The 15,943-nt window shown below is 39.6% G+C and overlaps 1 protein-coding gene across 1 annotated transcript; it reads right to left on the minus strand.

Annotated features, from left to right (window-relative positions):
- Nucleotides 1–1,333: 1,333 nt before the first annotated feature.
- Nucleotides 1,334–12,637, minus strand: LOC110492767 (proteolipid protein 2). Its single transcript, XM_021567247.2, has 5 exons — nt 12,088–12,637; nt 4,246–4,401; nt 3,956–4,054; nt 3,694–3,790; nt 1,334–3,603 (listed from the first exon to the last, which is right to left on the minus strand). The coding sequence occupies exons 1-5, from the start codon at nt 12,181–12,183 to the stop codon at nt 3,596–3,598; spliced, it is 456 nt and encodes a 151-aa protein (XP_021422922.2). The 5' UTR covers nt 12,184–12,637; the 3' UTR covers nt 1,334–3,595.
- Nucleotides 12,638–15,943: the final 3,306 nt, after the last annotated feature.

Below are 15,943 nucleotides of genomic sequence, written 5' to 3' on the forward strand. Positions count from 1 at the left end.
GGACCTGCCTGGTGTGTTCCTTGTTCTTCATGATGCTCTCTGCGCTTTTAACGGACCTCTGAGACTATCACAGTGCAGGTGCATTTATACGGAGACTTGATTACACACAGGTGGATTGTATTTATCATCATTAGTCATTTAGGTCAACATTGGATCATTCATAGATCCTCACTGAACTTCTGGAGAGAGTTTGCTGCACTGAAAGTAAAGGGGCTGAATAATTTTGCACGCCCAATTTTTCAGTTTTTGATTTGTTAAAAAAGTTTGAAATCACCAATAAATGTCGTTCCACTTCATGATTGTGTCCCACTTGTTGTTGATTCTTCACAAAAAAATACAGTTTTATATCTTTATGTTTGAAGCCTGAAATGTGGCAAAAGGTCGCAAAGTTCAAGGGGGCCGAATACTTTCGCACGGCACTGTAAGTTCATTTTGGAACAATAGGGATCCTATTGGATCTATATGGTTCCAATGATGAACTTAGCCTTAAAATGCCTTAAAAACTGGGCCAAGCACAACATCAGGGATTCATTTCCAGTCTTTCTTGTACGACCAATGGATTGTGACTCCCCACTGGGTTTTTTTTTATGTTAGGAGCACTAAACGAATAATGGACAATCAATTTAAATGAGTGGCATTATGGACACCATCTCAACATTCAAATCGGCCAAGAATACCAAAACTCTTCCCAATGTCGGCCTTATGTAATCCTCAAAAAGGTCTGTGGTTTTGAATCCCATTTGGTCTATCACCTGCATTCAGGTACACTGGTGTCACAACTGGTGTCACAGACTCCAAAACAATTCCTACATGTTCACAGCTTGAGGAAGCCTTTTGAATGACATTTGAGTTGTGACTGCAATTATATTTTTGCGAACATAGATTTCTCTATCTGGCTGCTCCGACTAGACTGTAGATGGAGGATTGGCAATTTCAAAAAACGTAACTCAGTCAACTTACTGTTGAGAGTTAGAATAGTAGAATACACAAGGTGGAATATCAAAATTTGGTTGTGCATCAGCAATTTTTCTCTTGTTATGTCAGTCAATTTGCCCATGCCAGCAAAACATTTTTAGATTGGTAAATTTGTAAACTTCTCAAATACCGACCAGTCAGATATATTCAAAAATTAAAACATTTCTCTCCATCCTATGAAAACATTTTTAGAATTGCAGGAAATTAGCTGTACATCTGCTAATTTTACTGACGGGGGTTCAGAACAACCAAAGACTCATAGTGAAAGGGTGTTTTGTTGACCTAGTTCCCTGAAAATGAAACAAAATGTTATCTAGGTCAAGTGAAATTCTAAACAAACATGAGTAATTATTCGTAGTATTTAGCAGCATTCGGTTTTATTGCGTTTAGGCCTGTGTGAGAACAAAAAAAATAAAGTACAGTATGAGCCCTGGTCAGGTTCCAATTAGAGTGCAGCTGCTGCCATCTAGTGGTAGTTTAAGAGAGAGCACTCAGATCCTTGAACTTGTGAGTGTCACAAACCAGTATAGACAGTCATTAGTAAGTACTATGTATATAACAACAATGTGATTATACAATGTGCAGACACAGTTATTAGAGGAGGTTCCTAATTGAATAACAACTTGCTTTTATTGCGCAAAGCATTGTGTATATGCCTCAATATTTCAAATACACACAAAAGTATGAATAAATACATTAAAAACGTGTTCGATATAAAACATTAAGGCCAAATTCTTCCTTGAGAAATGTACTTTATATTTTGGAGATAACATTCACAAAAGATATTACAGTTATAACATAGGCATCCTGAAATGCAACCACATAACTGATCAAATGCCCTTCTTTGCTAATTAATTTAATGAATTGCTCATTCTAAATTAGTTGTTTTTCTACGAGTCTATAATCAAAATATTAATGTTTACTACTATGACTGCATACAAACATACAAAAAAGGGGGCACTAACTGAGGTAACATTTCTCTTGTACAACATTAAATCTCGTTAAAATATTTTATCATTGGTTAAAAAAACACACAAAGAAAAACTGGTAAGCAACACACTTGACCTGAATTAGATTATTTCAAAACCAGGATAATGAAAACATGTTGTCCCATTATTTTCTTATGGCAAGAGTACTCATGAGAAGTTATTTGGTGGCAAATGAACATCAAACCTTACTATGAGTGCAGGGTTAATTGTGGCCAGTAGGCCTTTCAATGCTAGGTAAGTAGAAAAAGAGGCAAACCAACAACCAATGCAACTAAGGCACTACAAATGTTTCCAGCACAGGAGGCTGCTGAGGGGAGGACGGCTCATAATAATCGCTGTAACAGAGTGAATGGAATGGTAACGAACACATGGAAACCATGTGTTTGAGTTTAATACCAATCCATTTATTCTGTGCCAGCCAGTACTAAGAGCCTGTCCTCCTCAATGAAGGTGCCTTGACTAAGGGCTAGATTATATAGCAGATCCGTACTAGCAGACACCCGCATAGCGGTGTTTTGGTGTGTCGGAGATGGAACTGCGTTAGAGCTGTCAAATCCACAAGCGGCTCCTTGTGTTAGTTTATCGCGGACCATGCTATTGGATGCAACGAAACCACCCAATTTTATAATCCGACAAATCCCATGCAGCCACTTTACAAGTTCAAACACTGCTTGATGTTTCCATTGTCTATATCTCGATTTGACTGATAGGCTACAAATCTCCACCATCCAAATTATCATGAAAACATGCATTAACCTACACTTTCTATCGCCGTTTTGAACTTCTAACGCAGTAGGATTAATAAGGAAGGAAGTGGTTTGTGACACACAAGAGCAGCCTCTCACCTATTTGTCAGCTCATACTGCAGTGACACCTCCAACATATGTCAAAACATCCGCTATGCCGGTTAACACTCAATCTGATTAAATCCAGGCCTAAACGCAAGCAAAATTTGGCTTAATTCAACCAGCACATTTTTAATATATTACAGTGGGTTATGGAGAGGGCTATGACGCTGAGGTGAAATTATGACCACAAAGAGAGAGAGAGAGAATGCCATTTGTACCAAAACTATTGATGTTACATTATGATGTTATATTAATCTGAGCACCTCTATAAATGTAATACTACAATCAAATTTCTAATACAAACCAAAATTTCAACAGTGGATGTAATTCAACAGAGACATCTTTTTACACAATAGTTCATTAGATCAGAAAATAAATGATGTCCTAGTGTGAACTTTCCAGAGCTTTCCACCCCCTTATGCTGCATAATATTGACATCTTTCCCTTTTTCACCAGACTAAAGATTGAACAATGGAACGGTAGAATTGTACACCGAGACTGGAACAGCGGTTGTTAAGGGAATCCCTCCTGGAATTTACATGGTTCTTTTGGACATAATGATCTCAGTGCAATATAACATTATCCTCTCTGTGTCAGCCATAGATAGTACAGTAGATGTTTATCTTCTGACCCTAACATTGGTTCATTTATGCTATTAATCTCTTCATTTGAGCATCAAACTTCCTTCCAACCTGCTGCAGTTCTTTCTCTCTTCATTGTCATCTCGTCCTGCACAAATGTAATTTTCTTTCAATGACTAAGATGGGGTTTATCTTCGAGGGCTTAAACATCTGTAAAGAAAGCAGGGAACAAAACAAAGAAAATGTCAAATTCCAAACTGTAGTTCCCAGCAAAGCTGCAGCCTTACCCAAAATACCCACCAGTGGGAGCTGCTGTATCCTGCCTGTTGCTCTTGATGACAAGGATGATGGTGTAGACATCATAGGCAAACAGGATCCCAGCCAGCAGGCCAAACACCTAAGGGAATGGAATAATGTTTCATCTAAACATAATCTAACCACCAAGTTCTACTTTCAGTGATGAATTGGGCTGAATGATTTGAGAGCTGAAGAAGTAAGTAATTTGAGATGCTTTCATTTGTATCTGTTAAAAAATCTCAGGCTGGTTAGACATTTGACTCACCCCTCCGGCAATAAGGGCACTGTCCCCTTTTCCACGAATCACACAGATTAGAGAGGTGATGGTGTACAGGGCTGCACCAATAGCAGCACGAAAAAGATCCTGGGAGGAGACCATCATTAGTGAATGATTGTCCTTCTAAAGGCACTTGGAAAGTCCTTGTGTTACTGTTAGTTTTGATTTGAATGCATCTTTAATTTGTGTCTGTGTGCTTCTCGTTCTCCCTGTGTCTCTCTGTGTTTGTGTGCGTGTGTGTCTGTGTCTGTGTGTGTGTAAACATATACTGTACTCACACTCCAGACCCAGTTGACCACCTGAACGGACTTGTCCATTTCCATCATGAAGACGACAAAGAAGAGGATGGCGAACACCATCTCACAGATGGCCACCGCAGAATAACCTCCATTAGATGACGCAGCATAGCAGATTAGGATGATTAAACTGATGAGCTGAAAGAAAAAAGGACAGAAAATTAATATGGGGGAGAGAGAGCGAGGAAGAAGACGGAAAAAGCAGCCTGCGTGGAAATATTTGAAATATTTGACACAATAAACCCACTCACATAGTCTATGTGGGGTTAAAGACCCTGTGGTGACGCAAACAGCAAAAACTGTCCCAAATCACACGAAACAACAACAAACATAGAAAAAAGGGTTTCAAAGGGGTTCTACGGCTGTCCACCATAGGAGAACCCTTTTTCTTTCCAAGTAGAACCCTTTTGGGTTCCACGTAGAACCCTCTGTGGAAAGGGTTCTACATGGAACCCAAAAAGGGTTCTACATGGAACCAAAATAGGTTCTTCAAAGGGTTCTGCAATGGGGACAGCCGAAGAACCCTTTTTGATTCTTGTGTAGGCATTTATGCCAATCAATTTAGTAGTTTATATCACACTGACTAAGACCCCAGGGTTGGGGTTGATATTTTTTTATCCTAAAAAAAAATATATATATTTGAAACTGTAATTCTTAATGGTGAAACTGCCACATCCATTTGTGACACCTCACTGTTACACCACAGGAAAAACAACTCTGAAAGACCCAGTTAAGAGCAGTTCTTCTTACGCTAAACTATGAGGAAATTACCAACATTTCATCAATAATTACAGCCAATAACAAACTAGAAGCAGTAGCAGAGTGGCAATCCATATCACAGAGAAATTAAAACACACGCGCTCACACAAAGAAATGCCAGGGGGAAAATCTACTGGAACTAGCTTCTGTGAACATTATGAGATGCAAAAGACCCGTGTCTAATTCATTTATAATAATAGGTACTGTTATAAATACAGAACTACTGCAATGACTTTGTTACTCAGCTTGCATGGAAGCATTTTCTCACTGGGTGTGTTTCACTTTGACCTCAGGCAGTAGCTATCACAAAGACATGTTCAAGACCAATCATGTCAGATTCGAAGGGTGGAGTTAGTCTCAAATGTCAACTCAAAGCTACTTTGTAGAGGTGGAAAAACACGTTTAGCATGTGTGATCTGAAGCATGCAGAGTATGGTTGTCAATTATCCACCACTGAGTCTAAGATCATAGATGAACGCTTGTTTCGGAGTATGACACCGATAGCCCATTTAAATTCAGAAGCCATGTACCATAGCATCAGAGAGAGGCCAATTCTTTACTGTACATGGGGTTACTATGAAACACTGGGCCAGGAAATTATATGAAATTAGTATTTCCTAACTGACTAAGCCTGGCAGGAGTTGTCCTCCTGTTTATCTCTCATCACATGATCATCCTCTCTAAGCTCTATGTAAACTATAGCATGTAAACTATTTGAAACACCCACTATCTCTGTGATATTCCACAGGGGATCATCCACCTGACCTGCGAGATGTGAAATAATCCTGGAATGTTAAACCAGGCCATGTAGCGTTGCAAGCTAAGCGATTCCTGCATTCCTTGTCCCTGGCTGCAGGAACCTCACATATCATCTGAAATGTCCATTACCTCTGCAAAGCACTGACTCTTACCGTGTGGTAAAACACTGACCACTCTACAAATCTAGAACTAGAACTCGCTAGAATTTTATTTCATTCTGTTATTTTCCATTCAATGAGAAAACTCAGCCTGTGAGTTACCACCTCCTTTAGAACAGAACACCTGTTAAACACATTACTGTTTATCTTTAGAAATGGAGAGATTAGTGAGTGCTGATTTTTTAGGACAATGACAACCCGTAGACCATCAGAATTCATGCAACACCTCCACCAGAGTAGTGGGATGGATCTCTCCAATAAACTTACATGGGTAACAGAGGACACCCACGAACCTACAATACACCTCAAGGATGTAGAGCACATAAAAAGGGGTCTACTGTGTGCAGGATGTTTGAAACTATAAAAACACCACAGAGAAGCCTTAAGACCTGATTCTTAATGATTTTCAGATATGTCTATTCCTGGAGTGCCTTTACATACAGTACCAGTCAAAAGTTTGGACACACCTACTCACTCAAGGGTTTTTCTTTATTTGTACTATTGTCTACATTGTAGAATAATAGTGAATACATCAAAACTATGAAATCACACATATGAAATAATGTAGTAACCAAAAAATGGTGAAACAAATAACAAAATATATTTTATATTTGATTCTTCAATGTAGCTACCCTTTGCCTTGATGACAGCTTTGCACATTCTTGAAATTCTCTCAACCAGCTTCACCTGGAATGCTTTTCCAACATTCTTAAAGGAGTTCCCACATATGCTGAGCACTTGTTGGCTGCTTTTCCAACTCATCCCAAACCATCTCAACTGGATTGAGGTAGGGTGATTGCGGAGGCCTGGTCAAATGATGCAGCACTCCATCACTCTCCTTCTTGGTCAAATAGCCCTTACAAAGCCTGGGGGTGTGTTGGGTCATTGTCCTGGTGAGAAATAAATGATAGTCCCACTAAGCCCAAACCAGATGGGATGGCGTATCGCTGCAGAATGCTGTGGTAGTCATGCTGGTGAAGTGTGCCTTGAATTTTAAATAAATCAGTGACAGTGTCACCAGCAAAGCACCCCCACACCATAACACCTCCTCCTCCATGCTTCACAGTGGGAACTTCACATGCAGAGATCATCCGTTCACCTACTCTGCGTCTCACAAAGACATGGCGGTTGGAACCAAAAATCTCAAATTTGGACTCATCAGACCAAAGGACAGATTTCCACCAATCTATTGCCCATTGTTCGTGTTTCTTGGTCCAAGCAAGTCTCTTCCTATTATTGGTGTCCTTAAGTAGTGGTTCCTTTTCAGCAATTTGACCATGGCCTAATTCACACAGTCTCCTCTGAACAATTGATGTTGAGATGTGTCTGTTACTTGAACTCTGTGAAGCATTTACTTGGTCTGATATTTCGGAGGCTGGTTAACGCTAATGAAGGTATCCTCTGCAGCAGAGGTAACTCTGGGTCTTCCTTTCCTGTGGCAGTCCTCATGAGAGCCAGTTTCGTCATAGCGCTTGATGGTTTTTGCTACTGCACTTCAAGAACTTTCAAAGTTCTTAAAATGTTCCATACTGACTGACTTTCACGTCTTAAAGTAATGATGGACTGTCATTTCTCTTGCATTTTTGAGCTGTTCTTGCCATAAAATGGACTTGGTATTTTACCAAATATGGCTATCGTCTGTATACCAACTAGGGTTGGAAAGGGTCGGAAACTTTCCGGTAAATTTCTGGAAATTTTCCATGGGAAGTTAAGCCCGGGAAATTGGGGGATTTTGCTTAAATTCATCAAAAAAGTTAGCTTATAACAGTGAACCTTTTTTGTGGGATACACATAAGGCAATTCTAGGTCTTGTAGCATATTTTGGTTCAACTATCCCCAATTCAATGGAATTGCAACCCTCTGCATGCAGGGTGCAGTCTTCCATCACATGTGCAGTGCACTCTTCCATCACATGTAAAACTGATTCTCAAGATCTTGCACACTAATGAGATGCTAATAAGCCCACACCACCACACTGTCTGAGCCAAGGACTACAGGCTTTCTGGTAAGTTTTGATTACAATACTAGGTGGGGTGAATATATTTTATATGACATACATTAATTTTTGTAAACTAGTAAATAGCCTACAGCAAAGTGTGTTTAAATCATTTCTAACTCGTTAACAATTTCCGCTTGTTAGTTTTTGCTACCATGTGGGGTTTAGCCTGCTAACTGAGGAGTGTTAATTCACCTGTTTCCATACATTTTTAATTTTAAAACATTTATCTTTTAAAACATTTATCTTACAAAGGAGTTGTTTAATCTAACTGCTTAATTATTTATCTGTACATGGAATTGGAATGGTTTATTCCTTACTACTTCTTTTCTAATCTATACAGAAAAATGCCACGGGCACTATCTGATGTGTGGAGACATTTCACTGCAGCTAATGTAGAAGGAAAAGCTGTGTACATTTGCAAATACTGTGCCAAATGATATGTGAAGAATGCAAGAATCATCTGGCCTAGTGCATATATTTCCCTCAGCGTTCACAATAAGCAACCTCTGACAAAAGTCCCTCTACTTCTATTCGAGGTGAAAATAATGAATCAGACATCTTATCGATAGAAACAGCTCATGGTCCTCCTGGAATCAGAATTTTTTTTGACTCAATGGAGGAACGTAGTCAGAGAAATACTGATGAATATCTTTCTCGAGCTGTGTATGCAACTGGTTCACCTCTGATGCAAACATGCAATGTGTATTGGAAGAGATTATTGAAAGTTCTTCGCCCAGCAAACACCCCTCCAACCAGACATGCTTTATCTACTCAGTTGCTGGATGCAGAGTTCAACAGAGTTCAAGTGAAGGTCAAGCAAATCAGAGAGAGCAGACTGTATTGCAATCAACTCTGATGGGTGGTTGAATGTTCGTGGGCAAGGAACAATTAACTACATCCTCTCCACCCCTCAACCAGTACTCTACAACAGCACAGACACAAGGGACAACAGACACACCAGTCTCTACATTGCAGATGAGTTGAAGGCAGTCATCAATGACCTTGGACGACAGAAGGTATTTGCACTGGTGCAGAGATCAACAAGGCCTATGGTGTAAACACTACCGTGTCTCGCCACCTTGGCCTGGATGAGGGCAAGGTTCTTGGCAGTCAGAAGTACACTTCCAAGCAAGGACTTTGGGACGGAGATACAATATGGCAGTCATGCCAACATATCTCATCAGCCACCTGGTGGAAGGGACTTTATGGATCGAAGGCTCTTTCCCCTGTTGCCTCATTCCTCCTCCAAATCCCACCAACATCAGCCACTTCAGAGCACAACTGGTCCTTGTTTGGGAACACACACACCAAAGCACACAACAGGCTGACCAATACAAGGGTTGAAAAATTGGTGGCCATCCGGGCAAATTTTTGGCTTTTAGAGCCTGACCACGAGCCATCCTCAACAAGGTTGGAAAGTGACAGTGAAGATGAGGCCCGAGAGTCTGATGTTCAAGAGGTGGACATTGAGGAGGTCCAGAGAGAAAACATGGAAGCCTGAGAGGAATACAACCAAAGCTTTAGTTTCTAGACTATGATTTTACAGATGTATGTTGAAACCGTTTTTTGGAAATGCGATGGATCATTGGGGATCATTCAATATTCCCTTTCTTTTGTTGTTCAGTGAAATCATCCCATGTGAAGAGTCAACTCATTTAATTAAAGTTAAATTCGTAGCTAAATAGTTTTAAATTCTATTGGAAGGATTTAATCATTTGCAATTGTGTCTACTTATGATAAGGTAAAATGTTTATGTTTGTCTCCATATATGGTAAATATATCCAATGCAAAAAACATCTATATTTAAATGGTATTAATATTAATTTGCATATATTTCCATTTATTCCCATATATTCCCGTTAATTCCCATATATTCCCACGGAAAGTTTCCACTAGAGGTCGACCGATTAATTGGAATGGCCAATTACAAGTTTTCATAACAATCGGCAATCTGCGTTTTTGGACACCGATTGTGGCCGATTACATTGCACTCCACGAGGAGACTGTGGCAGGCTGACTACCTGTTATGCGAGTGCCGCAAGAAGCCAAGGTAAGTTGCTAGCTAGCATTAAACTTATCTTAGAAAAAACAATCAATCTTAACATAATCACTAGTTAAACTAGTAATATCATCAACCATGTGTAGTTATCTAGCTTGTCCTGTGTTGCATATCATTCTCATCAAATCACAGCCTACTTCGCCAAATGGGTGATGATTTAACAAGCGCATTCGCGAAAATAGCCCCATCGTTGCATCAATGTGTACATAACCATAAACATCAATGCCTTCCTTTAAAATCAATACACAAGTACATATTTTTAAACCTGCATATTTAGTTAATATTGCCTGCTAAAATGAATTTATTTTAACTAGGGAAATTGTGTCACTTCTCTTGCGTCCCTTGCAAGCAAATTGTGTCACTTCTCTTGCGTCCCTTGCAAGCAGTCAGGGTATATGCATGGCTCATTGCGAACTGTGTGAAGACCATTTTTTCCTAACAAAGACCGTAATTAATTTGCCAGAATTGTACATAATTATGACATAACATTGAAAGTTGTGCAATGTAACAGCAATATTTAGACTTAGGGATGCCACCCATTAAATAAAATACGGAACGGTTCTGTATATCACTGAAATAATAAATGTTTTGTTTTCTAAATGATCGTTTCCGGATTTGACCATATTAATGACCTAAGGCGTGTATTTCTGTGTGTTATGTTATAATTAAGTCTATGATTTGATATTTGATAGAGCAGTCTGACTGAGCGGTGGTAGGAAGCAGCAGGCTCGTAAGCATTCATTCAAACAGCACTTTCTTGCAATTACCAGCAGCTCTTCCTTGTGCTTCAAGCATTGAGCTGTTTATCACTTCAAGCCTATCAACTCCTGAGATTAGGCTAGTGTAACCGATGTGAAATGGCTAGCTAGTTAGCGGGGTGCGCACTAATAGCGTTTCAATCTGTGACGTCACTCGCTCTGAGACCTTGAAGTAGTTGTTCCCCTTGCCCTGCAAAGGCCGCGGCTTTTTGTGGAGCGAAAAGATGCTTCGAGGGTGGCCGTTGTCGATGTGTTCCTGGTTCGAGCCCAGGTAGGGGCGAGGAGAGGGACGGAAGCTATACTTTTACACTGGCAATACTATAGTGCCTATAAGAACATCCAATAGTCAAAGGTAAATTAAATACAAATGGTATAGAGAGAAATAGTCCTATAATTCCTATAATAACTACAACCTAAAACTTCTTACCTGGGAATATTGAAGACTCATGTTAAAAGGAACCACCAGCCAAATTGAACATGTGTCATTATTTATTTGAGGCTATATTGATTTTATTGATGTATTATATTAAGTTATAATAAAAGTGTTCATTCAGTATTGTTGTAATTGTCATTATTACAAATAAATAAATAAAAATTGTCCGATTACATCGGTATCTGCTTTTTTGGTCCTCCAATAATCGGTATCGGAGTTGAAAAATCATAATCGGTCGACCTCTAGTTTCCACCTCTGAATATTCCCCAAAATATGCAACCCTAATACGAACCCTACATTGTCACAACACAACTGATTGGCTCAAACACATTAAGAAGGAAAGAAATTCCACAAATGTACTTTTAAAAAGGCACACCTGTTAGTTGACACGCATTCAAAGTGACTATCTCATAAAGCTGGTTGAGAAAATGCCAAGAGTGTGCAAAGCTGTCATCAATGCAAAGGGTGGCTACATTGAAGAATCTCAAATATAAAATATACTTTGATTTATTTAAAAGTGACAGTTGGAAGCTCTTTGGCTAATCCTTGGCCTGACCCCCAACCCCAAGAGCACATGGTTCTCATTCCATGTCAAGTTCACACAACTGTCTCAAAGATTTAAAATGGACCAATTTGTTATCATACTATGAACAAATCAATGGTATAGCATCATGGAAATACTCATAGATCTGTATATGTTGCAGAAATAGTGTAGTAAAGTAACACAAAGTAGTATGTCATTATATTGGTCTATTCTAGGGAATGATATTATATTTCTACAACAGACCTTCCATTCATAGTTTGGCTACTACTATTGCAGTAAATTCAGGCAAATGTACAGCGCTAGTCTACTCTTTGTGTGAGTCTCTGCCTATAACAGTGACAGGAAACAAACTTACTATTTCAGCAGCGAGAATTGTTCCCTTTCGAGTCTTCACGTAACACTTCAACTTTTCCAAGCAGCCCGCAGCGACAACGGTCTCAGTATCAGCCATAACTAACTTTAATGTAGAGTTTACCAACAAATTTTAAGGGCTGTATTTCCTTTGCAAGGTTGCAAAACTCAATGAAGACAACTTTGCAGCTAAGTTACAGTTAGTAGAAAAAGTGAACTGATGTTGTCTCCTAACTGCAGGTTAACATTTTGTTTTTCTTCTCTCCAAGTTGGGACTACTTCGAATGAGTGAGTACTTTAAACTACATGGACATAGCAAAACTAAAAAACGAAATAGGAAAGTGCACTTTTAAATTGACTCGCTTGGAGGAAGTAAAGAACGACAAACGGACTAGTATTCTGCCAGCAGCACAAACGATGACGTCACTTTCGTATGGTAACGAGGAAACCTTCAAAATAGAACCCCAATGAAATACACTGTAATAGACTATACATGGGACACATATTGTCTTGTAGAGAGAACATGTCTACCTGTCTCAGCTAAAGTGGATGGGGAATACTCTGTAGGATCTCTACCAACCAAATACAGTGCATTAGGAAAGTATTCAGGCCCCTTGACTTTTGTCCACATTTTGTTACATTACAGCCTTATTCTAAAATTGATTAAATCGCCCCCCTCATCAATCTACACACAATACCCCATAACGACAAAGCAAAAACACTTTTTTTTTAAAATGTCTGCACATTTATAAAAAATGTCAAATGTAAATATTACATTTACATAAGTATTCAGACCCTTTGCTGTGAGACTCGAAATTGAGCTCAGGTGCATCCTGTTTTCATTGATCATCCTTTAGATGTTACTACAACTTGATTGGAGTCCGTCCACCTGTGGTAAATTCAATTGATTGGACATGATTTGGAAAGGCATACACCTGTCTATATAAGGTCCCATCGTTGACAGTGCATGTCAAAGCAAAAACCAAGCCATGAGGTTGAAGGAATTGTCAGTAGAGCGCCAAGACAGGATTGTGTCGACTGCTACACCTGGCTATCAGCGAATACCTTGTCAGGCAGCGAAACTGTTCATTCAGCCTCATTTACTGCCTTTAAAAAACATAGCTGATATGGCTGACTTGCTTCAACAAATGTGGTTTCTACTGACAATTGAGATGTACAAACTATGGCATAAGGGAATGACAAGCGCATAAGTGGCAATCAGTAATTTCGATTAAGACATCAATGAGTGAGCTAGGACGGACATAGTCAATATAACTATTTGTTCAGCTCTTTTGAAATGTACAGTGACAGAATTCAGAATATGGGTCGTTCTTACAGTGTTGTCCCTGTACACCAAGTCAGAACAGTAGGATTAATAAAGGGGGCATTTAAGCAGACAATGAAAGCTCTTACAATATTTGATGATTACATTTCTCTAAAACAGGTTATAGGCTACATGTGCACCACCAAGTCAGAACAGTGGGCAAAAAAGTCTGGCATTCTCTGGATTTATGGTGCTTTCAAACAACTGGGAACGCGGGAAAAAAACTAAGTTGAATCATGATGATGTCAGTGATCTTCAGGTCGTAGCTCTTGAACGAGGCCCAAGTTCCGGATTTACAATTCCGAGTTGGAAGACCATTCAAAACGTACTTTCTCAGTCGGAGCTAGTTCTTTCCCCAAGTTCCCAGTTGTCTTGAACTCACAGATTTCACAGTTCTGAGTCAACAGTTGTTTTGTGCGCAGCACAAATCATGCTTCTTTGACAGCATGGTCATTATTAAGTGCTTATCATTTTAAACTTGGAAAAGAGACCCTTAATCCCAGACTTGGAACCCCACAGCCACTCCACTGAATAGCAGGCTAGTGATTGCATTGCAATGCATGCAGTTAGCTACTCATTCTTTCCAAACCACTCATTGTTGAATTTGCGATTTCCAATTTGTTGTGTAATGTTTATGTCCAATGGCCGATGATCACTGATACATTTTATCTATAATTTCTCTTCATATTTCTCTTCACATGACAAGGATTAAAAAGGATTTGCCAGTAAATTGTCAACTTGATTCATGATGATGACTGCTAGCTTTACATACATTACTTTACATACGTAGTGCAAAAGCTATCCTTGTGACAATCTTGAATAGGGTTATGTGTCATTCAATATGGTTTCAAGTCTAGTGGGTAGAACCAGAAAGCCATAGACCGATTATAAACCGGAAAGATCTACCCTATGCGGTTTTTGTGTGACAAGCCTCTGCTTTGGCAACAGCTTCAAATATGTCCTTGACAACTAGAACTGCCTACTGACAGGCCTGAAAGTTGCAGGCAAAAAGTAACTTCCCGTATGTGCCCAACAGTACTGTTGGCACATACTTGTCCGGCACATACTAGAAGCTACTTTATAGCGCGCACCTTTCTTACCCAGGGGGGATGTGAGCAGTTGTTTTCAGAGCAAACAAGACTGGGAACAGCTGCCGCTATGCTTAGAGATGTATGACACAGAATTCAGAATATGGGTCGTTCTTACAGTGTTGTCCCTGTACACCAAGTCAGAACAGTAGGATTAATAAAGGGGGCATTTAAGCAGACAATGAAAGCTCTTACAATATTTGATGATTACATTTCTCTAAAACAGGTTATAGGCTACATGTGCACCACCAAGTCAGAACAGTGGGCAAAAAAGTCTGGCATTCTCTGGATTTATGGTGCTTTCAAACAACTGGGAACGCGGGAAAAAAACTAAGTTGAATCATGATGATGTCAGTGATCTTCAGGTCGTAGCTCTTGAACGAGGCCCAAGTTCCGGATTTACAATTCCGAGTTGGAAGACCATTCAAAACGTACTTTCTCAGTCGGAGCTAGTTCTTTCCCCAAGTTCCCAGTTGTCTTGAACTCACAGATTTCACAGTTCTGAGTCAACAGTTGTTTTGTGCGCAGCACAAATCATGCTTCTTTGACAGCATGGTCATTATTAAGTGCTTATAATTTTAAACTTGGAAAAGAGACCCTTAATCCCAGACTTGGAACCCCACAGCCACTCCACTGAATAGCAGGCTAGTGATTGCATTGCAATGCATGCAGTTAGCTACTCATTCTTTCCAAACCACTCATTGTTGAATTTGCGATTTCCAATTTGTTGTGTAATGTTTATGTCCAATGGCCGATGATCACTGATACATTTTATCTATAATTTCTCTTCATATTTCTCTTCACATGACAAGGATTAAAAAGGATTTGCCAGTAAATTGTCAACTTGATTCATGATGATGACTGCTAGCTTTACATACATTACTTTACATACGTAGTGCAAAAGCTATCCTTGTGACAATCTTGAATAGGGTTATGTGTCATTCAATATGGTTTCAAGTCTAGTGGGTAGAACCAGAAAGCCATAGACCGATTATAAACCGGAAAGATCTACCCTATGCGGTTTTTGTGTGACAAGCCTCTGCTTTGGCAACAGCTTCAAATATGTCCTTGACAACTAGAACTGCCTACTGACAGGCCTGAAAGTTGCAGGCAAAAAGTAACTTCCCGTATGTGCCCAACAGTACTGTTGGCACATACTTGTCCGGCACATACTAGAAGCTACTTTATAGCGCGCACCTTTCTTACCCAGGGGGGATGTGAGCAGTTGTTTTCAGAGCAAACAAGACTGGGAACAGCTGCCGCTATGCTTAGAGATGTATGACACAGAATTCAGAATATGGGTCGTTCTTACAGTGTTGTCCCTGTACACCAAGTCAGAACAGTAGGATTAATAAAGGGGGCATTTAAGCAGACAATGAAAGCTCTTACAATATTTGATGATTACATTTCTCTAAAACAGGTTATAGGCTACATGTGCACCACCAAGT

This window comes from Oncorhynchus mykiss, chromosome 16 (genome assembly GCF_013265735.2).
Source record: "Oncorhynchus mykiss isolate Arlee chromosome 16, USDA_OmykA_1.1, whole genome shotgun sequence".
Taxonomy (NCBI): Eukaryota; Metazoa; Chordata; class Actinopteri; order Salmoniformes; family Salmonidae; genus Oncorhynchus; species Oncorhynchus mykiss.

Coding starts and splice junctions, on each gene's coding strand:
- LOC110492767 (XM_021567247.2), bottom strand. CDS start 12,183: ATGGCTGATACTGAGACCGTTGTCGCTGCGGGCTGCTTGGAAAAGTTG. Junction 4,402..12,087: donor CAATTCTCGCTGCTGAAATA/GTAAGTTTGTTT, acceptor TTTTTCTTTCAG/CTCATCAGTTTAATCATCCT. Junction 3,791..3,955: donor GTGCCCTTATTGCCGGAGGG/GTGAGTCAAATG, acceptor CCATTCCCTTAG/GTGTTTGGCCTGCTGGCTGG.